The sequence below is a fragment of the Physeter macrocephalus genome, chromosome 13 (assembly GCF_002837175.3).
Source record: "Physeter macrocephalus isolate SW-GA chromosome 13, ASM283717v5, whole genome shotgun sequence".
NCBI classification, from domain to species: domain Eukaryota; kingdom Metazoa; phylum Chordata; class Mammalia; order Artiodactyla; family Physeteridae; genus Physeter; species Physeter macrocephalus.
In genome coordinates this window covers 13,176,814-13,203,533 of record NC_041226.1, presented here as the reverse complement: position 1 = coordinate 13,203,533, position 26,720 = coordinate 13,176,814, and the positions used below count along the sequence as shown (strand labels likewise).

At 39.0% G+C, this 26,720-nt stretch overlaps 1 protein-coding gene across 1 annotated transcript in view; it reads right to left on the bottom strand.

Annotated features, from left to right (window-relative positions):
- Positions 1 to 4,942: 4,942 nt before the first annotated feature.
- RFXAP (regulatory factor X associated protein) overlaps positions 4,943 to 26,720 on the bottom strand; it is a 29,577-nt gene continuing 7,799 nt past the window's right edge. Inside the window, exons 2-5 of the mRNA XM_007128867.3 lie at positions 12,739 to 12,939; positions 11,943 to 12,580; positions 8,358 to 8,465; positions 4,943 to 6,389 (exon numbers count right to left, since the gene is read on the bottom strand). Of these exons, the coding sequence (XP_007128929.2) occupies positions 6,279 to 6,389; positions 8,358 to 8,465; positions 11,943 to 12,580; positions 12,739 to 12,939 (1,058 nt within the window). The 3' untranslated portion in view covers positions 4,943 to 6,278. The remainder of the gene's footprint in view (positions 6,390 to 8,357; positions 8,466 to 11,942; positions 12,581 to 12,738; positions 12,940 to 26,720) is intronic.

Here is a 26,720-nt window from a genome sequence, read left to right as displayed (position 1 = left end):
GACACACCACAAGAACGTTTGCTGCAGCTTTGCTCATAGTGGCAGAAAACCAGACACCAACAGTGGAATGATTGAATATGATGGTACATTCACATCATGAGATGCTCTGCAGCCACTGAAGCAATGAATTCGAGCTACACAAGTGACTCAGGGACCTTCTACACGGTACTGGTATGTAAAAAAGCAGTATACTGACATGTGTATAATACACCCACGTTTTTATGTAACAGTGACAGTTGCAAAATGTGTATATATGTGTTTCTATAGAAAATTACACAAACATAAAAAAAAGAAGAATCCCTGCTGACATACATGGAAGACGGTGGGAGAACCACAAAAAGGACCAAAAGGGGAAAGCCAAAAAAAAACCACCCCTCCCTGTATACGATATGATTACACTGCTGTATTTATATAAAATTATATATGTGTGCATACAGAAAGTTTTTTAAAAATTTAGCCTTTACTGAAGCACCTACTGGTTTCGAAACTAGGTACTTAAAAGTGATAGCTGCTGATTTAGCAACAACATTCTACTGCGGCAAGAGCATCATTTTCGGAGACAGAAGATTTAGCTTCAAATCTTAACTCTGCCTCTAATAGTAAGACCTGTTATTTATGTCACTTCTCTCTTTCCTCATCCAAAAACAAGGACAATACTTGCCATGCCATGTTCTGAGGTTCAAAGGAATTAGCACATAGGAAAGTACCTTCTAAATTGTGTTCTGAAGTAACACAATTAGGGTTGGTTTAAATAAAATCTGTCATTTAACACATTCTAAAACTCAAGGCTTAATATACAAAGGCTTTATTCTCATGGCCCAGTGACAGTGCATCCACTGGTAAAAGTAAAGTTCACGTTCAAACTGCACTGGCCTCATCATGATCGTGTACATGGATCACACTGCTTACTAGATTTAAGTCCAAGAGCTGTGTGATCTTGAGCAAGCAGCTTAACCTCTGCAAGCCTGCTTCTGTATCTATGAAATAATAATTGTTGTGCATACATTATGGAATTGTGAAGAGCAAGTATGTATGCACAACTGTTTTGAAAATTATAAAGTGCTAGAAAATCTGTATCATCTGGTCATGTTTTTATATTATGTACCTCCAGTAAGGAAGTATACGTTTTGGGCCTCAGAAAAGACAGTAAGAAACTCCAGGAGGGGAAATCTCACTATAAATAAGTGCTACGTATATGGAAATAAAGATTCATTAGTAAAAATGTATTTCTTCCTATAAACTGAAATAGAAAGCAAAGGAAAAATCATATCCTGTCTACTGTTTTCAATCTGTAATAGGATTTCAGTTTGTAATAAAAACATTTTTGAAAGGGTAATCTGTGCATGGTAAAAATTCAAGCTGGGCTTCCCTGGTGGCGCAGTGGTTGAGAATCCGCCTGCCGATGCAGGGGACACGGGTTCGTGCCCCGGTCCGGGAAGATCCCACATGCCGTGAAGCGGCTGGGCCTGTGAGCCATGGCCGCTGAGCCTGTGCGTCTGGAGTCTGTGCTCCGCAACGGGAGAGGCCACCACAGTGAGAGGGCCGCGTACCACAAAAAAAATAAAAATAAAAAAAATAAAAAAATCCTAAAATAGACTTGCCATATGATCCAGCAATCCTACTCCTGGGCATATATCTGGACAAAACTATAATTTGAAAATATACATATAGCCTACCACAAAAAAAAAAAAAAAAAAAAAAAAAAAAAAAAAAAATTCAAGCAGTACAAAGGATTATATTTTGATAAAAGATATTGTCTCCCAACCACTGAAGCTCCTATTCTTCTACCCCATGCTACCAGTGCCCCAATTTTCCTTTGCAACTTCCAATTTTGTATATAAACATGCATGTGCATATAATTATATCTTTACATATAATTTTTGGTAACATTACTTATGACCCTTTGTATTTCCCTATTCATAATTAAGTAACTGTAGTCCACTTATCATTTTTGGCCAATATTGTCATTGATGGACACCTCTTTTGAGGACCATCTTGTTGGTTGTCTCCTTTTTCTCCAGTCATTTGGATTAACTACTCCTGAAGCAAAACATCTATTTTATAGTTTTCTTTCTTTCCTTTTCCTTTTCTGATCGCTTTCTAGCAAGGTTTGGCAATACTCTAGAGCTGCTGGTTGATGAGCTGAAGCAAATCCCCCTGGGTTTCCTCCCTGAAGTGGGCCGTTCCTGAGTGATTTTCCTGCCATTATATCCTACCGACTTGTTTATTCAATCCCTCCAAATCCCACTCTTCAAGTGGAAGCCTGGGAATGGTCTTAAAACCAAGGAGTTGAAGGAGCTTGAGTTACTGATGTACCCGCTGTTACAGAGTAGTGTAATAAAGATCAGGGCAGTTGCTCATTCATTGTAATGAATACTGCTAGTTTCCTGGCTGAAGTACCTCATGCTCTCTGATTCCTCCTACACTTGCTCTGCAATGTCATAGAAAACTACATTCCCTGTTGGCCTCATTTCTTCTCTGTTCAGCGAGAACTCTAGCTTCTATTCCTGAGAGTAAAGCATCCTAACTTCTGCCACTTATTCCACTAAATGAATCTGAGCTCAAGCTTGCAATTTGTCTTTCCTCCTCCACGGCTGGTGGAGTCCTGAGATATACTGTCACCTGACTGCAGACTGCCATTTCAGGCTCCTGGTTTCCAGGCCAAACCTTTAATGCCCAACTCATCAATCCCTTTACACAAAGTATTACTGAGGATATAGACCTGGCTGGATATAACAGAGACACCTTACTAGCCATGGCAGACACAAGAAATTCCATCTCTCTTTGATGTAGTAGTCCAAAAACAGGAGGTCCCTAGTCCAAAACAGGTTAGGATAGTAGCTCTGCTCCCCAAGGCCATCCAAGGACACAGGTTCTTTTTCTCTTGTTCTGGCTTTCCCAATGAATTACCTTCATTTGGTCTACAGATGATGTGCTGCTTTGTCCACATTCCACGCAGCAGGATGGAGGAGGATGAGAAATGGGCTGCCTGTCTCCTGTTTCAGGGCACCGTCTGGAAGTTGCACACATCTCTGTTCATAGCCCACTGGCTATAACTTACATGGCCACACCCAACTGCAAGGGCAGCTGAAAAATAGTCTTAAAATTTTTTTAAACTGAAATAAAAAATATATACTGAAAAGTACAAAAATCATACATGTATAGCTTGCTGACACTTTCATTAACAGAACACACACATGCATAACCAGCATCCAGGACAAAACGAGAGCATCACCAGAACCCCTGAAGCTGCCTCATGCCTCCTTCTATGCTCTATCCCCACCCAAAGGGAAACCACTCCTCTGTGCTCTAACAATAATAGTTTCACCTGCTTCTGTACTTTATACAGATTGAATCATCCACACATCATTTGTGTCTGGATTCTTTCGCATGACATTATGTGAGAATCGGCTGTATTGCTGGGTGGGTACATTCCCAACCAAAACTTCTATTATTATGAAAGAAGGAAAAGAGTTATCAGGGGACTATTAGCAGGCTACTAGCTACTAGCCATCTTTCTCACTGACTTCAATGTCTTTCTAATTTTTCCTTTTCCTACAGCCTCTTATCGACTCCCCCGCTCCATATTAGCAGATGACTTCTCTCTGCTCCTTTCCCCAAGTCTACAATAGCAGATGACTTTGCTGGAAAATGCAAGCTGTGAATGCCTTTACGTTATTACTGCAAATATACCATATCTACACTTACTATATCTCCTTTCCTCTAGACTCAAATCAACTAGCATAACATCACTTTGTCATGTGGTTAGAGCAGTCACAGGGCCTGCTCAAATTCAAGGGGTCAGAAAAATAAAATCTAGTTCTTAATGGGCCACATCACATAAGAGCATGTGGGATGGGAGATTTTGTTGTGGCCATCTTTGGAAAGTGCAGTCTACCACACCTACCTTGAAAGCTTTTGCAGTTATTTAAAACCATAGTAATCGTATACAGAACTGTGAGAAATAATAATAAATTGTTGTTTTCAAGCCACTAAATTTTGGGGTGATTTGTTACAGAGAAACAGCTATACAGTTAGGTGTATCAGTTACCTACTATTTCAAGAATGCTGCATAACAAACCATCCCACAACTCTGTGGCTTACAATCATAACTATTCTTGCCCACAAGTCTACAGGTCAGCTGGGTGGTTCTGCCAGTCTGGACCAAATCAAATGCACCTGCAGTCAGCTGGCAGGCTGGCTGGGACATAGCTAGTCTAGCACAGCCTCACTCACATATCTGGCTGTTTACTGGCTATTGGCTGGTACAACAGAGGTGACTGGGCCATGTGTCTCATTATCCTGCAGGTTGTGCTGGTCTGGGTTTGTTACCATGGCAGCTGGGTAGCGTTCTAAAAGGACTAGCCGAAGTGTTCAAAACCTTTGGAAGTCTGTCTACTCAGAGCTGCCATGTTATTATTTCCTCTGTATTCTATTGGCCAAAACAAGTCACAGGGCCAGTCCTCCAGAATTAAGGGGTAAATAAACTCTACCTCTCCGTGGGAGGAACAGCAAAGTCACATGACAAGAGTTATAAATATATGCAGGAATTAAAAAGTTGGGGACACATTGCAATAAATCTACCCTAAATATGTAAAAACCTTATTGTTTTCTATAATATATATTATGTGTATAATATATATACATAAATAAATTCAATTCCTTTTCTTTTAATTCAGCTCTCACTGGCCTATTACTTTCCCTCCTTTCCTAATCCTCATGTTCCATTTGAAGAAGGATAAGCTGGGGTTTTTTTGTTTTCTTTTTACTACAAAAGTTAACTTATACTCTAGGGATTCAATAAAGCTCCCAACACCATAAGTAAGAAAACAAGCTAACAGTTAATAACAAATGGAAATGAATTCCTCTGCATCCGGTGCGGAGCAGCTAAAGAATAGAATAAGTGACTCAGACAACTCAAAGGTTAATAACTGGACTTTAATGAATAATTCTGGTGAAAGCATTTTTGCACAGATATGCAGGTATAAAACACATATAAAAAATGAACATAAAGATTCCTTCTCTCCTTAAGTACATCTCAGAACAGCCATGACTAAGTTTAACTTGATATATATTTCAGAGCTTAAAACCCAAGAAACTAACAAATTTTTGCACAGTTTAACTTGAGGCACATGCATTTATTGTCCTAACACTGGAAATACTTTCTTGACATTTGATTTGATACTCTTATTGGTAAGCTTTGCCTTTTAAAAGTTTTCCTAGGAGAAAATACAAGAAAAAAGTATCTATCCAGATTACCCATCACTCTTTGAACATTACTTAGGAATAACACAATCTTAAAATAGCTCAATTTTGAAAAACACTGACAAAATGCTGGAGTGTTATTCTTTTTTCGGGATCTCTTTTTTAAAAAGAAATGAGTATAAAAAAGTAATTTTGTCCTGACATTGGTGGGATGAGATACATTTGTACTGTTCACAAATTCAACACACAAGAGTGTCTGTTTTAAATGAGATCAACACTAACAGGTAACAAGAAGTAGAGAAGCCAACTTTAGGAGATGCACTCATTCCAGGGTACTTGGTTAATCCCTCTCAGGTTTTACCAGCACATCTCTGAAAGGAGATGCACATCCTAATCTCACAGCTATTTAACAATGATCACTTTCCTTATACACAGAAAATATGCTTACCTCTTTGACAGCTCCAGTCTTAACTGCAAAGAAAAGGTTATTACGAGAACCCAATTCTAGGTGCCCCAACTACATTTTATCATCACAAGTAGCTCTCAGTGTTTCTTAACAGGGGGATTATTGGCATTGTGTGTAATATAATTCTTAGTTGTGGAGGACCATTCCAGACACCTAGCATTCCTGTCCCATTCACTAAAAACCAGCAGTTTTCAAGGTCACCGTGACAAGCAAAAACATACCCACATGTTTCCAACTGCCCCTTGATGAGAATCACTGAGTTAGATGATTCAAGATTAATATCTATTAACTTCGTGACTTCCACAGAAAGCAACTGCTTCATTACCTTCAGTAACAGTGACTGAAGAGAAACATTTTGTTTAAAAAAACATTGTAATTAAATATTACTTTGGAAAGATAAGCTGATTTCTTCAAATCCACAGTGATCTGAAAGGATTAGATGCACAATGTGCAATACGTATTTGTCCCCAAATGCACACATACAGTCACAGGAAAATGACTGTTTACCTTCTACTGGCAAAATCTTACCCCATTTATCTTTAGTATAAAAATATGTCCATCCACTACAATAAGATAAAAAATGTGTAGGACTTCTTGATAAATTCGCTCACACTGATGTTCCTGGAAATTGCTGTTGTCTTTGCTCCAAAACTTGCTGATTTAATAGCTGTTGCTGTTTCTGTAAAAACTGCACCACTTCTGGACTTCTTAGTAATGACTTAAAAAGGAAAAATAAAAAATATATTTACTAATAGCATTATTTTTATGGGATTAGATCATATTCATGCTATAAAATTACTCTTCTATATCCTTACACAAGATACAATATGCTTACAAAACGAAACATGCCTAAATTGAATTCACTTCTGCATCTGATGTACTGCAATTAAACTGCAAACTAATAATAATAAAATTTGATATCATACATCAAATACTAAAACCTAAAACTCACGGGTGAAGCCTGATCTTATTGGTGATTTTGCACACAAAGGAAATGCTTTTATGATATGCCAGCATGTATACCCTTTACGAAACGTAAGAGCCAAGAAAAGCACTGGATTACAGCAAGAAAAAAAAGGAAATGAAAAGGCATACCATGTGAACATGGTTAAATGCCAGTTTAGAAACACACACATGTATGACTAGTACTGGAACTCAGGTTCCTCCCAGCAGCTTACTAAGTCTTTCTGAGAAATTAAAAATGGTGTGTGTCTGTGTGTATAGGTATGTCTGTGTATATATAGGTATACATGTATAATAAAAGTAATATTAGCACATTACCAAAACTTCAGAAAAGAAATACAACTGCTCTGAAACAACCAACACAGTTTTATACACTCACCATTTTTAAATATAGTTATACTCATAGGACAAATATAATAGACTATGGCTAATATGTTTTTATTAAAATAAAATACTTATATAAATTGATGAAGGTAAAAAAACCTTGAACCTAATAAAGTGAACAAGATAAACCAAATAAGGTGGAAACATTATCATTAAATACTGATTTTTAAAATTTAATATTACAGCATAGTATGTTTGCTATTTATTACTTTTCTTTTTTTTTTTTTAATGTTTTAACTTTATTTATTTATTTATTTTTGGCTGCGTTGGGTCTTCGTTGCTGTGCAAGGGCTTTCTCTAGTTGCGGCAAGTGGGGGCCGCTCTTCATCGCGGCGCGTGGGCCTCTCACTGTCGCGGCCTCTCTTGTTGTCGAGCACAGGCTCCAGACGCGCAGGCTCAGTAGTTGTGGCTCACAGGCCTAGTTGCTCCGCGGCCTGTGGGATCTTCCCAGACCAGGGCTTGAACCCGTGTCCCCTGCATTGGCAGGCAGACTCTCAACCACTGCGCCACCAGGGAAGCCCTATTACTTTTCTTTAAAATTTATTTGTAAAGACTGCCCAACCTTTATTAAGTAAATGTTCTAAAGTCTACTTAGCTGTTATGAGACTGTTGGACATTGAGGTTGTTTAAACTACCATTTTCCTATTTGTGATAAATACATTTCTGGAAAATATCCTTATGCTTAATTTATCCATATTTAGGATTTGTTTCCTGAGAATGTCTTCACAGTAAATATGATTTCTGAGTGAAGGGATGACCATTTTAAGGACTCCTGATACAGACCGCCCAGCTGCTTGCTAAAGTGCTGTACTAATACAAGATGCCATCAGCAGAATGAGTCCCTTTCATGGAACCCTCAACATCACTGTGTGTTATCATTTACATCATTTCCACTTATTGTACTGTTTATTGTGTGATTTTTACTGATATGAAATATCTTTCCATATCATATAAGGGAAGCATTCTGCTTTTCTCTGTTTATATTTTTTGCAATGTATTGAGGCCAAAATTTTTTCCTCACCTATCTGTGTGATAAAAATGTCAACCATACCAACCACAGTCTTTTACATATTTGTTGCAAATGTTTTTCCTATATGTTACTTTCAAGTTTGCATTTTTATTTTTACCACAATTTTTAACTACAATATTCATTTTTATGTAGTGAAATTATATTTTCTTTGTAATTTTGTCTTTATGAAATTCCAATGTGTACCGGCAGAGGCACAATTCTATTCTGATGACCAGTTTAACAAATTTTAAGATCTCAAAAGCTAAATAGTTCCATTTATAACAAACAACTTTTGTTAGATTTGTAACTACTTTACAAACAGATATTTACCAGTCTTTTCTGATTTAACACTTGTTCTAAAAGAGTAGGTCTTGCAGGTCGATCCCCAAAAGATCCTGTTCTCTGTTTAACAATGGAGAGTATATTATCTGCACTTTCCTGGGATACAAGATAAAAATGCAAATAGGATTAAATGTTGATATAATAATCCATGATTAAAGGCATTTCAATGATGTAATGAACAGGTCTTTGCTTCTCTTCCTTCTTGCCCAGTTCCTGGGAGCCTTTGAGAAAGTCCCTCTTTAAGTCATTAGGCAAAGTGTTGGCAGTTAATTTTATATAACATGCCTCACTCCCTCTCCCTCCAGGACTTCCAACCTGGGATCTTCTGTCTCCAGAAGGTCTCAAAAATCAATAGTGGGGCAGGGTAGGGGAAGGGGACCTATTTTAATATTTGTGAGCGATTTTCAATATTACAAAAAGTGCCAAGTGTAAACTGAACATTCTCAGATAAAGCTATCCAGGCCAAACCAAAGTTTGCCTGCCTTTGAATATATGAAATCAAAGGCCATTCATGTAGTGCTAATGAAACACTCTTGATAGTTTTTTGCCCAACAAAACAACAACAAACAAAACGGGGAAGGGAAGTAAAATATTACTCAAAGAAGCAATTGATACACAAAGATTTCAAAATTTGGAAGTCACCAGGAGAAAAATGACACACTGGCTTTGAAAAGACTGGAAAGCACTGGTATAAGTAATCTCCCACCACTGGTGTAGACAAAACAGGCAAGTCCTAAAATGACACCATACTCTCAATTTGAGACATCCTTCCTCAAACAAAATCAGCAGCGCTTACTACCAACTATGTATCCCCACTGACCTGATAAAATCTTAAATACAATTTTCCTGACTAACAAAATGTTAGTTCACTGAAACATTCTGACTCTTATAAAGCCATGATACAATACTGACCACATCCAAAAATTCTGACTAAATATAAAGTCACATAAGCCATGCCACGTATGAATTCACTCGAATTCTGCTCTTCATTTTGGTTATTATTGAAGCTGTTTTTTTCTCTTGACCTTCTTTCTAATGTCCTCTGAGTTGTCTATTAGAATACTCCCTTTCTTTATCTCTTTCACTATGAGAAGTTTATCAATCTGATATTTTAAAAAAATGTTCAATCCCTTAACATTTTAAGCCTCACAATATAAAAAACTGTAAAAAGAGGAATCTAATACCCAGAGAAAACAAAAATAATTTTTTCCTCCCTCTGTCCCCATAGGATTAACTACTTATGGGACTGTGCTTCATTTTTATTGCACAAGAAATGGGATGCCAAATTGATGGTGGAGTACCCTGCATTCTCACAACCTCACACACAGCACTGTGTACATTCTGAATGTTAATAACACAAAATCACAGAAGCTTGTAGTGAAAATAAACTTGAGTCATCTCGTTCAAACTTCTACAAGTGTTGGAATTCCCTTTTCAAAAATTTTCAACACTTTTTGTCCTAAGGAGTTACCAACTTTTGAGGCATCCTATTTGGGTTTTGAATATCTAACATGTAGGGAGCATTTACTTAGGTTGAGCTGAAACACATAACCCCTGTGATTTTCACCTAAGAGTCCTAGTTACTTCAGAACTATGCAAAATAAGTCTACTGCTTCTTCCAAATGATAGCCTTTTAGATGTCTAATGATAATGATCAATCCCACAGGTCAGTTCTTTCCTCCCCGGTTCCTTTATGTGTCTCTCACACAGCATAATTTTTAGATACATCGACTAAATATTATATACATTTGTTTCTCATTTAACCTTGATTTGTGTAAGAAATACTGATTTTTAAATACCTTAATTTCTAATCTTGCTGCTCACACTATGGCAGAAGACCCCATCACCACCTACCAGTCCTACTATAATCATCTCCTAAAACATCTCTAAATCTATAGGCTCTTGACTTTAATCCACCCCATCAGAGTAGGAGCCCCTGTTACTTCCTAACTAGGAACTTTCTTTTGAAGACTCCAAATTCAAAATCCATTGCCTGGCATTCAACATCATACAAAAATTGGCTTCAAACTCTTAAATTTATCTTTTGTGAATTTTCCACATAAATATTCTGCTTTAGCTAGAATGGTCCCCTTGCTGCCTTCCCAAAAGTGCCTTCTGTATTCCACTTCCCTTCCTTTACTAAAATGTATTCTCTTTCTTTTCATCACCAAAATTCTAGGGAAGCAGTATAGTGTGGGGATAAGAGTGAAGGCTCTAGAACCAGATTGCTTGGGTTTGAGTACTTGCTGGCTGCATGACCTAGGCCAAGTTACTTAACCTCTCTGTGCCTCAGTTTCATGTATGTAAAATATGGTACTTATCTCATTGCTGAAGGGTGTGAGGCTCCATTTACAGTTTAGCACAGTGCCTGGCACATTAAGAAACTTAGCTGATTAAGCACATACTATTAGCCGTCCTTTCTGGCTTATACTGAGTTGTATTTTCTTTGCAAAGCCTTTCTAGAATATCTCAGCCTACAATGATCTATCCTCTCCACTACTAAAGCAGCACTGTACAGTTGGCCCTTAATGTATCCTGCCTGTCCCTGTTAGTTATTTTCTTTACACTCAGTTCAACAAAGACTTACAGCTCTTGATTCCTCAGAACTGGTAAAGTGTCCCATATTGTAAGATAAATGGCTATTATTTGTTGCTTATAGCAATTAATTCTCTTCCCTAAAAAAATCATGCAAATTATTTTAGAATAGGAAAATTATTAAGGTTCTTTTGTGGGGGGTGGAGGGAGAGATTCGCATTCAGTACCTATTTGCCTTTTGTACATTTTCCTCAAACTGTAGCTGTAAATGCTGGGCAATTAAAAAAAGAAAGTTGCTACAGGTAAAATAATTCCTTCTTTAAAAGAAGTATATTATCTCCTCTCTCTGTAAAGAATCTGAAGTGAATGGGTACGTTTGGGACAAACAGAGGGACAAATGACTATTTCATTCTGTAAGAAGTGGCTTATTTACTGATAATTGGGATACTAAGAACAAAATCAACTTGGAACAGGACACTGAGAACACAGTAGTACTAAGCACAGAGTACTAAGAACAGAGAACTGAGAATAGGTTTAACTGCGAAAATAACACTAAGAACACTAAAAGAGTACTCTTAATAGGGGTACTGAGAACAGGGTACTAAGAATAAGTATACTAAGAAAAGGATACCGAGAATACGGTAGTGAAAACAGGAAGAGATTATCTTCTCCGAAGTACCAATTTCACGCAGGTTCCTAAGTCTCTTTGCCTGCTCCTCTAGTGTTGAATCAGGTCAATCATTTACTATCTACCCTTCCAGCCCATATCCCAGATCTTTGAAACGACAGCTTTCCTGACATGTCACATCATTTTCATTGAGATTTATTCATCTCTCACAAGGATGCACCAGAACCGTTCAGGCTTTGCATATGTTTGTATAAACTGTAGTTGAGGGCAACTCATTAACTCTCAGCCACAAGTCCAGCCACAGCAACCTGGCCCATATGGGAGGCGGTAGGCAGGCGCTGGAGATGCGGTCTGCGGCCAGAGTGGGGTTTCTTTTTCCACCTCCCACTCCCCCAGACCCCAGCCGATACCTCAAGTTTGACGTTTCCTGCGCTGCCAGCCTGGGCGGCCCCACCGCAGTTCAGGGCCTGGTCGCTTTTCTTCTTCTTGTACTTATCCTTGTACATCTTGTTGCGGTGTTTCTTGCACATCCACGGCTTGCGCTGCTTGGCCACCTGGCTCGTGGTCTCGCTGCAGCCCTCGTAGGTGCAGGTCTTGCTCATGCTGCCTCCGCCGCTGCCCCGTCTCCGGGCTCCACCGCTGCCGCCCTCTCCCCCAGAATGGGTCTCCTCGTCCTCCAGATCCTCCAAACTAGCCGTGCTCTCGCCTCCCCCCGGGGGGTCCGAAGTGTCCAGCAGGTCTGTCTCGTCTTCCCCCGCCTCCTCCTCGCCATCCCCCGCCACTTCGCACAGGTACCGAACGGGCTTGCCCGCCCCGGCGCTGCCCCCCAGGGCCGGAGCCTGCCGCAGGACGCCCTCGGCCGCAGCCTCGTCCGGCCCTCCACAGGGGCGCATCACCAGCAGGGTGAACTGCGAGGCCGCGGCTGGGACGGGGGCTGGAGCCCGGGCCTGGCCGGGGGCAGGGGCGGGGGCCCCGGGGCGGAGCGCACCGCTAGCGGCGCCCGGCCCCGCGCCCTCGGCGACAGCCTGCACCTCCGTGCTGCTGAGACCTGGCGGGGGTCCACGACCCCAACCCTTCAGCACCTGGCGGGCCCAACTGCACTTAGCAAACCAACGACCCAGGACCCGCGAGAGGAAAAGTGACTGGCTCAGCGATGGCGCCCCGACTGCGCCTGCGCGGCTGCAGCCCGCGCTTGAGCGTCTCTACGCTCTGTCCCTTTCAGGGAACCCGGCGTCTCCGAGGGGCGGAGCTGAGCGGCCGCCGGAGAGTCTGACTGCGCATGTGCAGTGGGCTCTGGCGGGAGATGCGGCGCCGCGCGGGCAGCGCCGGCGCCCGCCGGTTTGCTGAGCGCGCTTGAGGTCTTGAGGTGCTGGGCGAGACAGCGCTTTTGCCTGGAACCTACTCTGCCTAAAACGTTTCAAAGCACTTTTGTACTGGAACTCCACAATGTGAATTCAGATTGTTCCTGAGCAATCTTAAGTGGCGTCAGGACGCTCATTAAAATATTTCTGACTGAAAAGGGAGATGTGATGCTGGGATGTGGCAGTGTCACAACCGGGCCCCAGTAGTTAGCAGTCAAGGAAGGCAGAGGCGGCCGATTTGAAAATGGTACCGTGGAGAAGGAGTGGACCAGACCGGGGGCCAAGGAGTATTTGTGTGGAGAACTAAATGATTTACTCCTGAAACCGTTTTCTCTCTTGGAAGCTTATTTGATTTTTAATACTTGGCCTTTGCTGTGACTTCTAAGGTAAGTCTTAAATAACGTTTTCAGTAACTATAGTGAAAATGTGTGAAAAGGAATACTGAATGACAAATGTTAAAAAAACAAACAAAAAAAAACCACCACACAATGATCTATCATTTCTACCAGTTGTCACACAATTGCTGGTTGCTGAATCTTGACTCAGCCAAGTCGCGGGAAGGGTCGGATCCTGCCATGTCCTGAGCAAAACTGTCGGGTAGATGTGCTCTTTCCTTTTATTTCTTCCTCCTGCCCTGGTCAGAGTTCCCATTCCACCTATTGGAAAGGAAAGCAATGGTTATCCAACAAATGACCAATCCATTGACGTTAGTGTTTGGGTATTGATGTGTGGGTCGGTCACCAGCTACATTTGAAGGAGGGGCACGGTGGAAGGAAGAAGGTTTGGAATTAGACCGACCTGGGTGGCACTGTGCTGTGTGACCAGGGCTAGTTAGTGACTGCCTCTCTGAGCTTCAGTTTTCTCACTGGTAAAACGGGCAGTCGGTTGGTTGTGTGCTAGAGCCAGTTGATGAGTGCCCACTGTTAAAATTTCACGAATTCGTTTAAAAATTAAATTCCATAAATTTACAGTTAAATTATGTTAGAAACAAAGGCTAAAAAACTTAAAACTCATCTCTTTCTAATTGTTTTACTCTTAGCTCTGCTGATAAGATTATTTATGTCTATTGTATCTGTATGTGGAAATACTGTTTAGTGGTATGAGATACTGCATATTTCTTCCCAACTCTGCATTCAGTGGTATGTTGGTAGCTTGAAACCAGCCATGGTGGGAATATTTACGCCATGGAAATTGTCAAATGCTTCAAAGCAGGGCTTGAATTATTGTTGGTTGTCTCCAGACTTAAGAAAGTAATAGTAAAAATGTTAATGAAGATTAAACTTAAAATGTTTCATGTCTGGGGCTGTCACATTGTCAATACCCCCTCCCCCCAACTGAGGAAATATGCATTCATTTTTTGACAGCTATCATTATTTCAGCAAAAAAGTTGCTTACTTCATTGAAAAACAAGTGAAGTTTTGGCGTACATCTTCATTGTTTCACTTTTGTCCTTAATGTAAACAAAATCTCTGCCAACATTCATGTCAGAACTACACTCTTGGTCAATAACATCAGCAACTTCCTTGCTGTATTAGAGAGAAATCAAGCCTTTATTTATTGTTTGAATTTGTGACACTATTGTTGGTGAAATAATTATAAAAACTGATAGTGGATTTTGCAAGAAATGGCAAGTCATACTGAAGTATAATAAATAGAGTCTTATATATTGTATCATTAATTGTAAATTGTGTGCTAAACTTTCTTTATATCAGTTAACTTGTTTTAAAAATTTACGAGCATATCACTGAGGGTAGTACTGTTTAAATCCTAGTACAAATTCCTGTTATATAGTATCTAATAAATGACAGCAGGTTTTTTTAATTTTAAGTTTTATTGAGATAATTTACAGGCCATAAAACTACCCATTGTAAGTGAACAACTTAATGATTTTTAGTGAATTTATTGAGTTGTGCAACCATCACCACACTCCAGTTTTAGAACATTTTCATCACCCTGTATAAGATCCTTCCTGTCCATTCTCAGCCAACCCCTGCTCCTATTTCCAAGCCCCAGGAAACCACTAAGCTACTTTCTGTCGCTGCACATTTGCCTTTTGTGGGCATTTTATATAAATGTAATCATATAAACATGGTCTTTTGCACCTGGCTTCTTTCACTTAGCAGAGTGTTTTTAAGATTCCTCTACTTTGTTGATTGTATCAGTAGTTTATTTCTTTTTATTGTAGAATGTTATTTCATTGTATTGTTTATCTGCTCACCAGTTGGTGGACATTTGGATTCTTTCCAGCAATGTTCCATAACGGCAGCAGGTGTTATTATCTAGGGCTTAACACATAATGGGCTCTCAAAATATTTCCTGAATGAATATATTAACAAATGAATGAGTCAGGGTGAAAGAAGGAGCGTGGATGGACACAGACTTTTAGGTTCTAGGCCTGGCTCAGTCCCCAAGTGTCAGTGCAACTGACCAGGTGGGGACCAGGAGTCTCTGGGCTTTAGTTTCTCAGTTATAAAATGATAGAGTTGGTCTAAATGATCTGTAAGCTCTTTCCTAAGTTTAGAATATAATATACTGTAATGATCTTTTACTGTGCTTAGGCCTACTCCTTGGGATTCTGATTCCATTGGTCAGTGTGGGCCTGGGCATGCATATTTTTAGAAAGCTCTCTAGGTAATTCTAATATGTAATCAGGGTTGAGAACCATTGATTTATCTGTTATAGCTAAAATGTCATCTAGTAGACTTATATATACAAACCGATAACCTAGCTTTGGGCTTCATTAATATAGTGTATTTGTTACCAACCAATAAGATTTTGCATATATAGGATTTTTTAAATGGTAGAAACTCAGATTATAGTCAAAGCAAAATTTTAACTTTATTTCTATGGTCAGTATTTCATGTAGATTCTATCTATTTAAATCTTCTTTGAAGACTTACTACTAAAGACAAGGCATTGTGTAAATTCTGGGTGGGCTTTTTCATTTTCTTTATTTATCTCTTTACTGTTTCTCCGTAACCATGCACATTCTTCTGTGTTTTTGAAAACAATGCTTATCTGTTATCAAAAGAGTCCCTTTAAATGGGAAACAGTGAGGTAACGAAGTGCATGTCTTCTTTCGTGGTGTTTGGTTTCTATGGGCTTTTTGGTTGTCTGTTAAAGGGGACTCATGCTCTGGGGGGAAGACACTGCCTTTTAGGAAGATCTGCTATGACACGTAAGCAGAGAGTAGTGAATACGAGGATTCCAAGAGGAGAGCTGAGCATATGAAGTTGGATTGGAGACACAGCTAGAACAAATTAAACTGGGAACAGGGACCTTCTGCCTAAAAATAATGGACCCCATATGGAGGTAGACATGACCAAAGGGAAGTTTGAAGTGTAATATTCAGAAGGCTCCCAGGAGATCTGAGCATGAGAGGATGATACTGTATAGACTAAAGTGATCGAAGAACAACTACAGAAATGTGTCAGGGAGCTGGGAACAAACAAGTGATGATTGGAGAGAGTGCAGTATGTCATAATCATTACTCTGGAAGACAGAGCAGTGCTGAATCAAGTCATTGAGAGAAATGCCTTGGTGGAGAGTAAGCTTAAAGAGGAGAATCTCCTGGAATCCATCCAGCACCTAAAAGGAATTGGTCCTGCAACACCCCAGCCAGAAGGATGGGCACTGAGCATGCCATCCATGGACCTGGTTTCAGTCTAAATACAGCCCGCACGGTGAGGTATGGGAAACCCCTTTATCCTGTGGACCAAAGAGTCTGCCTTCAAAATTATAGGCTGTGAAAAGTAGGGTTCTGGAAACCAAACTTGTGTTATTTTGAAAATTTGTATAGGGTCAGCCTTCAAGCTAAACAAGTGTCACAGCCTCCTAGTGGGGGAGCAAGGCAGAGATGACAGAGACAAACAGTCAACAGCATGTTTTGGGGTGATGAATTTGGGAAACTCCATTTAAATATTTGCTAACAATTGCTGATGATCCTGGTCATCTGAGAGTAGTCAAGATGTTGCTTGTTTTGCATCATTCTCCCTTTCCTCTTTTTATACTAGTCTTTTAAAATTGCTTTGTGGGAAGCAGCCACTTAGCACAGGGAGATCAGCTCGGCGCTTTGTGACCACCTAGAGGGGTGGGATAGGGAGGGTGGGAGGGAGCCGCAAGAGGGAAGAGATATGGGGACATATGTATATGTATAACTGATTCACTTTGTTACAAAGCAGAAACTAACACACCATTGTAAAGCAATTATACTCCGATAAAGATGTTAAAAAAAAAAAAACCCCAAAAAAACCTGTTTACAGCTAGAACATAAAAAAAAAAAAAATTGCTTTGAGCAAAACAGCAGTCACGGTCACCCTCATTAGTTGTGTGATTTGAGGACCAAGGCAATGACTGGTGGGCATCCCCTGCAGTCTGGTGTTTGTCCTCTCAAAGCATATTTTAGCACCCCTAAATCTCACTGCTGTGATGGGTGAGCCCATGAGCCACCTATTTAGCGTTGGAATGGCTCAATCATGTGGCCAGAATCTGGATCGTCCCGGGAGCCTTGACAGACTGTGAGAGGCTCTTTGATGTCCAGCGTCTCCTTACCTGTGCCCTCAGCCCATCTTACTGGCTGACTTTGTTCTTTAAAGTGCTCAGAATGCAGTAAACAGTAGTTCATTTCTTCTAGAACAGAATCTCCAGTGCTTTATGGACACTTTACAGATTGGTATGCTTAATTCATTTCTAAAACTTTAGTTTACAACTTCTGAATAAACTTTTTCTTAAATCATGGACTAGTACCTCTATTCCTAGCCAAAAAAGGTTTGACCCGCTCCTCCACATGAGGTTATTTTAGATTTGCAAGCCTGAGCCTGGTTGACGTTTAGGGAGGATTTCGTGTCGACCAGGGTCAGTGAAAGTCTACTTATTCTATACGTCTGTTTACTCCCCTCCTGTGTGGTTTACTTCAGCTTCTGTCTCAGGAGGACCATCTAGACCCATAGTAATGCAGCCCCAGGGAACAGGACTTTCTTAAAAATATGTTGAATCAATCAAAGAGTCATGCAAATAAAGTTAAAAAAACAAGGAGAATTGTTAGAAGTGCTTTTTCAAATAAGGTAAACAAAAAAGAAAAAAAGAACCTAGGTTTCACACCATCTCTATTATGTATACTCCCCACTGCTTTTAATGAACTGTTGTCTCACATTGTCAGACAAAGAGATAAAGAATATACTAAATTCAAGGCTCTGGAAGAGCAAGAAAAATACTTTTGAGTTGAGAATATACTTTAAGTGCTACTGAAATTCAGCAGAAGAATTAAGTCAAAGTGCCAGGTTTATTAACTAATTATTAATAACAGAAGTACTTAATTTTTCCAAAAGGAAAAAAAGGAGGGGAAAGTAATTGTCAAGTAACTTCTAGCTGGACAATAACTCCAAGGTGATGTTTAATGTTCAACACCATACATTCGTACATCTGTATTTTCTCAATATGATAAAAAGCTATCTTGGATTTTTCTTTTCTTTAACAAAGTAACTAAATATGAAAATTTGACTCTACAAACTAGTATACATAAAATAGATAAGCAACAAGGATTTACTGTATAGCACAGGGAACTGTATTCAATATCTTGTAATAACCTCTGAGGGAAAAGAAATCTGAAAAAAAAATATAACTAGATCATTTTGCTGTATACCTGAAACTAACACAGTACTGTGCTTCAATTAAAAAAACTGAACAATGTTTAAAATCGTTTTCCATTCCAGTAGTCTTTCTAGAAATATATTTACGATGAATAAGGGTATACTAATGGTATGTCAAAATGGCAAAGGACCAAGCTGGAAAGGCACCAAGCCTTCTGGAACAATGTCAAGCTGGGCATGGGGTGCAATAGTATTTGTGTCAAACCACTGTTGCCCATTGCCTTCCAAGGGCTAGATGTTAGACTCTGGGAGAGGAATCCAACCGAGACCCTTAGGCTATGGAGTTTTAAACTGCAAGCATAGGATAGCATCAGCCCCTCCCCTGGCATAGTAAGGAATTAAGACCCAAGGTAGTGTGACTCTGCAGAACCTTGGCTCCAGCCCTAATCGGCCAGCTCAGCTAGGGAAGCACCAGCTCCTTCCCAGGTGAGATCAGGTGCCAGGATCCAATCCTTGAGACTGACCAGGGTTTATTTCTTACGTAATTGGCTGAAACAGGTTTCTGTGAAGCTCTGCCTGCAAGGGATCCACCCTGGACACGTTATCCCTTACCTCTTAGGTATTTGTTGTTTAATTGAGCTTGATGTAAGTTACCAATATAGGAAGAAACAAGTCAATATTTCCCTTCTCTTGAATTTCCACTATGCTGCTGAGTTGGTGTATTGAATAAAGTTTGTTCTGATGGTTAAAATAAAATAGTAATTTATATTTTGCTTTGGATATAAAATGTATTTGTATGTCTAATATTCTGAGAATACCTGAATTTCAAATGAAAGTGTAAAATCATAATTGGTGAACATTTGATAAAGTCCTGTGATTTGTCAAGGATGGGGACTATGAGTTTAAGATTTATTCAGTCAATCGATCTTTCTTTTTAAAAAACCTTATTGGGATATTTCTATATCATAAAGTTCACCCACTTAAAGTATACAATTCAGTGTTTTTAAATATATTTATGGAGTTGTGCAACCATCACCATTATCTAATTTTAGAGCATATTCATACAAAAGACTATGGAGAGATTGTGCTAGGCCTCTGGGGACTCTGAGTATCAGAATTAAACAGGAAAAAAAAAAAAGTAACCGAAAAATAAATACATAGTTTCAAATGCAAATTTCATAACATAATACCTTATCATACTACTTAGAAATTTTTAGATTGTATAAAAATATGAAATATTTGAAAACAGTACCTTTCTTTAAAATTCAAGGACATGTCTGTGTTTCTGATGTCTGTTTTAATATTTTGTACTGTCTATTAACGTTAGTTTAAAATGTCCTGTAGACTTTTATAGTAAGTGCACAGACTGAAACCATTCTCAAGTATATAGGTAGCAGAAAATGCTGCCACAACTTAGCTTCTTTTTAGACAAGTGGGTGTGAAAGTCTTAGCTGGATCCCAAACCTTTTAAATTAGACTGATTAAATCATGCTTTGTCCTCAACGTTCTTTTGAAGCTCAATTAATTTTTCTTGAAAATTCTGGCTAACGTGTTCCACATCTGCTTAAAACCACCCCATCTGGTGTTGTAAAATGTTAACTGATCTTTAAATCTAACCATCATAGCATCCACATGAGAGCAATCTGTTTCTGAGTCAGTATCCTTTCATCTATCCTCATGTTAGATAGATTATGCTGCAAAGCTGGAAAGTATAAAAATCATCAGTGAACAAGGTTATTTTAAAATATTCGATTTGTTGAAAAAGCCAAGATAATTCCCTGCACTGTAATAAGATCGATCCCCTTTCCTTTAATAAGTTTAAGAGGGACCTCATTTACACTGTAAATGTGCATTTACATTGGAGAGATCTGACTGCCCCTTCTAACCCAGGTAATTGCATTCGTAATAGAGGTAGAGTCGACCTCTCCGATCTCCTATGTGAGCAAATAGGAAGTATCAGCATCACATAGGATGTATTCTGGCCAAAAATGTTTAACATGAATCGAATGAAACCTATAATTTCCTGTTTATAGGGGAGGGAGGGAGGAATAAGTTAAACCACACAATGAGGAGACAATCAGAAACATCTAGAATGTGGAAATTCTAAAAGATGACTGGTCTGGTGGAAAAAAGTCAATGTAAAAAAGAACTTTTTTTAAAGATAGGGTTGACAAATTTTTTGGACTAAAAGAGACTGAATACAACAAACAAATGCAATGTGTGAAACTTGATTAGAGTCCCCCTTAAAAACAATAACAAAAAACAATAATAAAAGGTATCTAGGGGACAATTGGAGACATTTGTAAAATGGACTGAGTATTAGGTTACATTAGATAATTATTCCAAAATTTTTTTGATGTGGTAATGACATAGTGGTTATGTAAGAGAATATCCTTATGTTCAGGAGATTTATGCTTGAGAATACAGGGATGAAGTGGCATGATATGTATATTTTATTTTGAAATGTTTTAGCTAAAATACACATACATATAGGAAGCAATTATGGCAAAACAAATTATTGAATCTAGGTAGTGAGGATAAGTATGTTTATTGTCCTACTCTTTCAATTTTTCTGTATATTAAAAAATATGCATATTATATACAAAATATAAATTAAAATATTTATAAATTGAATAAAGAGAAAGACCTTTGCAAATATAGCTTAAAAGATATACCTCATTGTTTTGCAGTATTTCAAATTTGATATTTATTTTTTTCATTGATTACATCAAAAATTCCACATAAGTCCATAATGTGAGACAAATCTTTAAAAAAAAAAAATTTCTTAGAGAACCGTCTTATTTGGACAAGACATTCAAACTCTTCATTGACATTTGATAAATTATGGGTAATCTGTCATTGAAGGGATTACTTTTAAACATTCATTGATCTGTGGCCTGTTTCTCTAAGATTCTTGGTAATTAAGTATTGCTAATGAATAATGAAATGACTTTGTAAAAACATTTGGTGGTTCTTTTTTAAATTGGCTCTGAACTAACATTACTGACTCTCCATCTGTTAAATAAGTAATGATGTTGGAAAAGTGTTTTTTTTCTTTTAAGTAATTTTGAGGGTTTCAAATATTGACAATTCTTTTGTATTCATTGTCAGTCATTTTGTAAATGACATTTTTGCTACAATTTTTTCAGGCCTTGGAAACTTTACATATGCAAATGGTAAAGCTTGTTTATCATAAAGGATGCTTTCATCTACTCGTTTACATCATGCAGCTGATTTCAGTGTCTTTTGTAACCCTCTTAAAGCAGCATTGCAATGGAATAGAGGAAATGATTTAATATGATATGATCTTTTCTTCTTCTTTGTAGTTATCTTTTATACAGCTAAGATTAATTTTTCTTGAATATTGTGTGGCATGCCATATTTTGTGATCATTTACGTTGTTCTGTAGAAAACAATGAGACCTGTCTCCTTCTGCATAGAACATTGTCAAACGTTCCAGGGACAGTATTGCAGTTTTTAGTATTCTTTAAATATAGAAATATATATCTCTTCCAATTTAATCAACATGTTCCTTTGTAAAATGCTCGCTTAATCTTGATGTGTTTGTCGGCTTAATGAGAAAAAGCACGCTGGCAGAGTAGGCACATTGGTGACTGTTCATTTGTACAAAAAGCTGTAAAACCCAGCTTCTAATATTTAACTGAATACTTGTCCATATTTTAAATCTATATTTGACATTTTGAAAGAAGAGCTAAATGAGGAAATTTGTACATTTGCTTAGAATCACCATGATTCTATAGCTACAAACACAGACCAATGCATTTGTGTTGTTTTGGTGACTCAAATATCACCCATGCTGCTACCCTTGGTGACCTGGCTTTCTGTAATGGGAACAACTCTTGGTAAAATTCTGAACAAAAACCAAATGCATTCTTTCCTCAGTTTATATGGTAGTTATGTTCCTGTGAGTTCAATATACATTAACACCATGAACTCATACTTTTGGTTATATATAAACCAGAATTTGAATCTCAACTCAGACAATTATTAATAAGTTTTTCACCTACGTGGGAGCCCAGAAGAACGTTCAGAAGTTGGACATGATGTCTACAGTTCCTTTTTTGTACCGGCCTGTCTGCATATTGCAGGCATCTCGCATCCCTGGCCCTACACACTGAACATTTGTAGAGTTCCCCAAAGCTCCAATCTTATGACAACCAAAAATGCTCCTTGCATTTACAAAATGCCTTCTAGGGGCCTACATCACATCGTTTGAGAACCACTCACTTAGAACTTAATAAGCACTGACAAAATATTAAGAAAAATAAAATGTTATAGGTGCTATGAATGCATGGGTAATTCTACCTGGAAGACTTAAGAGCTTCAGAGAAGAAGTGATAAGATACCTTAAGTTGAGCCATGCAAGATCTACATGGACTAAGATAAAAGGGCATGACAGACAGAAGAAACATATGATAAAGTTTATAAAGCTCAGAGGCCTACAACTGGAAGGTACAACTGGCACCCAGGTTGCAGAGGTACCTGCATGGTATCAAGAAACCATTCAGGGAAGTACACAGAATCCAGGTTTTGGAAAGGCTTGTCTTCCATGCTAAGGAGTTTGCATGCTGGGAAGTCCAAGATCAAGGTGCCAATAAGATAGATTTTCTTCTGAGGCCTTTTCTGTTAGCTTAGCTGCCATCTCACTGTGTGCTCATATGGCCTCCTCTTTGTGCTAGTGGAGAGAGAGAGAGCACAAGAGCACAAGCCTTTTCCTAAAAGTCTCTTCTTATAAGGAGACTAATTCGTATTGGATCAAGTCCCCAGCCACCCTTATGACCTCATTTAACCTTATTACTTCCTTAGAGGCCCCATCTCTGAATATAGCCACACTGGAGGTTAAGGCTTCAACCTTTATATATATATAAATTTTGGAGGGACACAAATATTCAGCCTATAACAGGCTGCCATGACAAAATACCATGGACTGGGTAGCTTAAACAATAGGCGTTTATTTTCTCATCATTCTGGAGGCTGACAAGTCCAAGATCAAGGTATTGGCAGATTTGGTTTTTCCTGAGGCCTCTCTTCTTGCTTGCAAATGTCTGTCTTCTTGCTGTGTCCTCACATGGGCTTTTCTCTGTGCACATGGAGCTAGAAGGATTCCTGGTGTCTTTTCATCTTCTTATATGGATATCAGGACTATTGGATTAGGGCCTCACCCTTAGGATCTCATTTAGCCTTAATTACCTCTTTAAAGACCTCTCTAAATACAGTCACATTGGAGGTTAGGTCTTCAACATGTAAATTGTAGGGGGACACGATTCAGTACATAACAGATTTTGGCAGGATAATTTTGAAACTTTTTGATTTACTGTTTCTAATCTAGTAACAACCAAATATATTCCCTCTATCTAAAACCTTCTTTAATACCAGTTAGAACCTTAGTGTGTTTTATTTTTCCTTTTATATCTAAAGGTCTTTGAGGTCTCATTTTAGTTTAATTTCTGTTTAATATATCTCCTAAGATTTTAACCTTACTCCTAAGAAATATTCTTCCAGCTTAATCTGTCTCTTCCTTTTATTTTAATTTTCCCTCTGCTTATGTTCTGATATGAAGACTGACATATTTTTCACTCCAGTTTTTCTGTGAGATTTTGAGCAATCATGTCCCCCTAGAGACAGTATTTTTAAATGATCAGCATTTTTATTTGTCTTTGGGTCAGCAATAATTTATTTCAGTTATTTCTCTAGTATAATCTAAGAAGATGGCATTTTTTTTCAATACAGATGCCCATTTGTTCTTATTGTAAATATACCATCCTTTTATGGTTGAACCTATGATTTCAGTCTGAAATCTAAAGCCTTGGCTTGAACTCATGAAATTAACAAATTTGGGCCATCTTGAGTTTGCATAGTTGGGGGTGACTCAAGACTGTTGACAAGTCACATAAATTTAAGACTAATTCCTCTGGCTCTGAGTGTAGAATAGAATTTGGGCAGTAAGATCTGGTACTACCTATCTGAGCTTAATGTTAACAATTTAAAGCTAGAATCTCATATGCTATTGCTCAGTGACCCATGTGGAACTTAACTATCTTTACCGACCTGGCTGAAAACCACAGGTAGACACAACATCGTAAATCAACTATACTTCAGTTTAAAAAAAAAACAATTAAAATTAAAAAACCACAGCAGAAACAGGAAAATATGCTGCTGAAACTCTGCCTCTTTCAAGGCAAGACTTCACTGGGACTCAAAGGCTCTCTCCTGATGGTTAAATCCCTTTATCAGCCCTGTCTTCAGGCATAGACCTACCTGGGCATGTATTGTTCAAGGTCATCTGCAGCGACCCACAGAGTAAATTCTACCTCAACCCAGGTTTGCTTGCTAAGGCCTGTGTGGCTAATGTTCTAGATCACCTGAAGTGGTCAGTGCCTGCAGCCCAGGCAATTTAGAGAGAGCCCTTGCCTGTATACAAAGCCAGCAGATCAAAACCTTTAGGCAGCCGAGGCTTAAACTCATTCACACTGGCTGGAGCAGCTAAGAGCCAACTTCATGAAAAATCAGGCACAAAGTATTAGCTGTGAAAAACTGTGAAAAGATTAAAAATCCCTGCGTGGCCTGAGCTTGGTATAGTCCTCACAAAACTGAAATTATACCAATCAATTCCTCCAGCCTCCAGAAGCCTCAATTTTCATGTGTCTTAGTCTTGGTCTTCAAATTCATTCAGGTGTGTGGCAACAGTGGAATTCCTGATGCCAAACCTCAGGACTGGATTGGGGCTTGTCCATCCTGAATAATCCCAGCACTCCCCTCATCCCTTCCGCTCCCAGGGGCAAGGCCTCTCTCTACAGCAAGCTTATGTCAAGTCTAAGAGAGGCACAGAGTGCATGTTCTCAGCAGGCAGGCACACCCAGGAGAGGGAGGAGGGAGGAACCATTGAGCTACAGCTCCCACATCTGCCACTAGCATTATTCACTCTTCCTCCCCCTCCATGAGTGAGAGGCCAGGAGTATCTGGGACCTGGAAAGAAACATGAAGCAAAGAGAAGTAGACACCCCCACCCCCCACCTCACCCACATGTGCACTCAGTTTAGGAGATTCTAAAAGTGTTTGTAGCTTTTTTTATAGTATAATATACTAAGAGGAAATCTTTAAAGCTGGAATGAAGGGTTTGAACTTAATTTATCAGCTCTGGTGCATCATCAGAGTTTTAAAACAGAAAAGTAAAAATAATCAATTTAATATGGGAATGGTGCATGGTCAGAAGGTGTGAAGAAACTGGCTAGGAGGCTAATGGAATTTTTAAGCAAGAAGAAAAGATTAAACTCATAGCAAGTAGGAATGAAAAGGAGGGGACTGATTTAAAAATTTCTTCACATGCAGACAATCTGATTGTGAGCAACAAAGGAGAGGCGGGTGCGGGGGGAGGAGTCGCTGCTCGTTGATGAGGTCTGAAAGCTAGTTATGGGAGAATGGATGGCACCATTAGTAAGTGAGGAAGACGGGAAAGTTTTTTTTCTTTTTTTTTCCACATCTTTATTGGAGTATACTTGCTTCACAATGCTGTGTCAGTTTCTGCTGTATAACAAAGTGAATCAGCTATATGTATACACATATCCCCATATCCCCTCCCTCTTGTGTCTCCCTCCCTCCTACCCTCCCTATCCCACCCCTCTAGGTGGTCACAAAGCACCGAGCTGATCTCCCTGAGCTATGCGGCTGCTTCCCACTAGCTATCTATTTTACATTTGGTAGTGTATGTATGTCCATGCCACTCTCTCACTTCATCCCAGCTTCCCCTTCCACCACCTGTGTCCTCAAGTCCATTCTCTATGTCTGCGTCTTTATTCTTGCCCTGCCACTAGGTTCATCAGTACCGCTTTTTTAGTTTCCATATATATGCATTAGCATACGGTATTTGTTTTTCTTCTTCTGACTGACTTCGTTCTGTATGACAGACTCTAGATCCATCCACCTCACTACAAATAACTCAGTTTCATTCCTTTTTATGGCTGAGTAATATTCCGTTGTATATATGTGTCACATCTTCTTTATACATTCATCTGTAGATGGACATTTAGGTTGCTTTCATGTCCTGGCTATTGTAAATAGTGCTGTAGTGAACATTGTGATACATGTCTCTTTTTGAATTATGGTTTTCTCAGGGTTTATGCCCAGGAGTGGGATTGCTGGGTCATATGGTAGTTCTATTTTTGTTTTTTAAGGAACCTCCATACTGTTCTCCATAGTGGCTGTATCAATTTACCTTCCC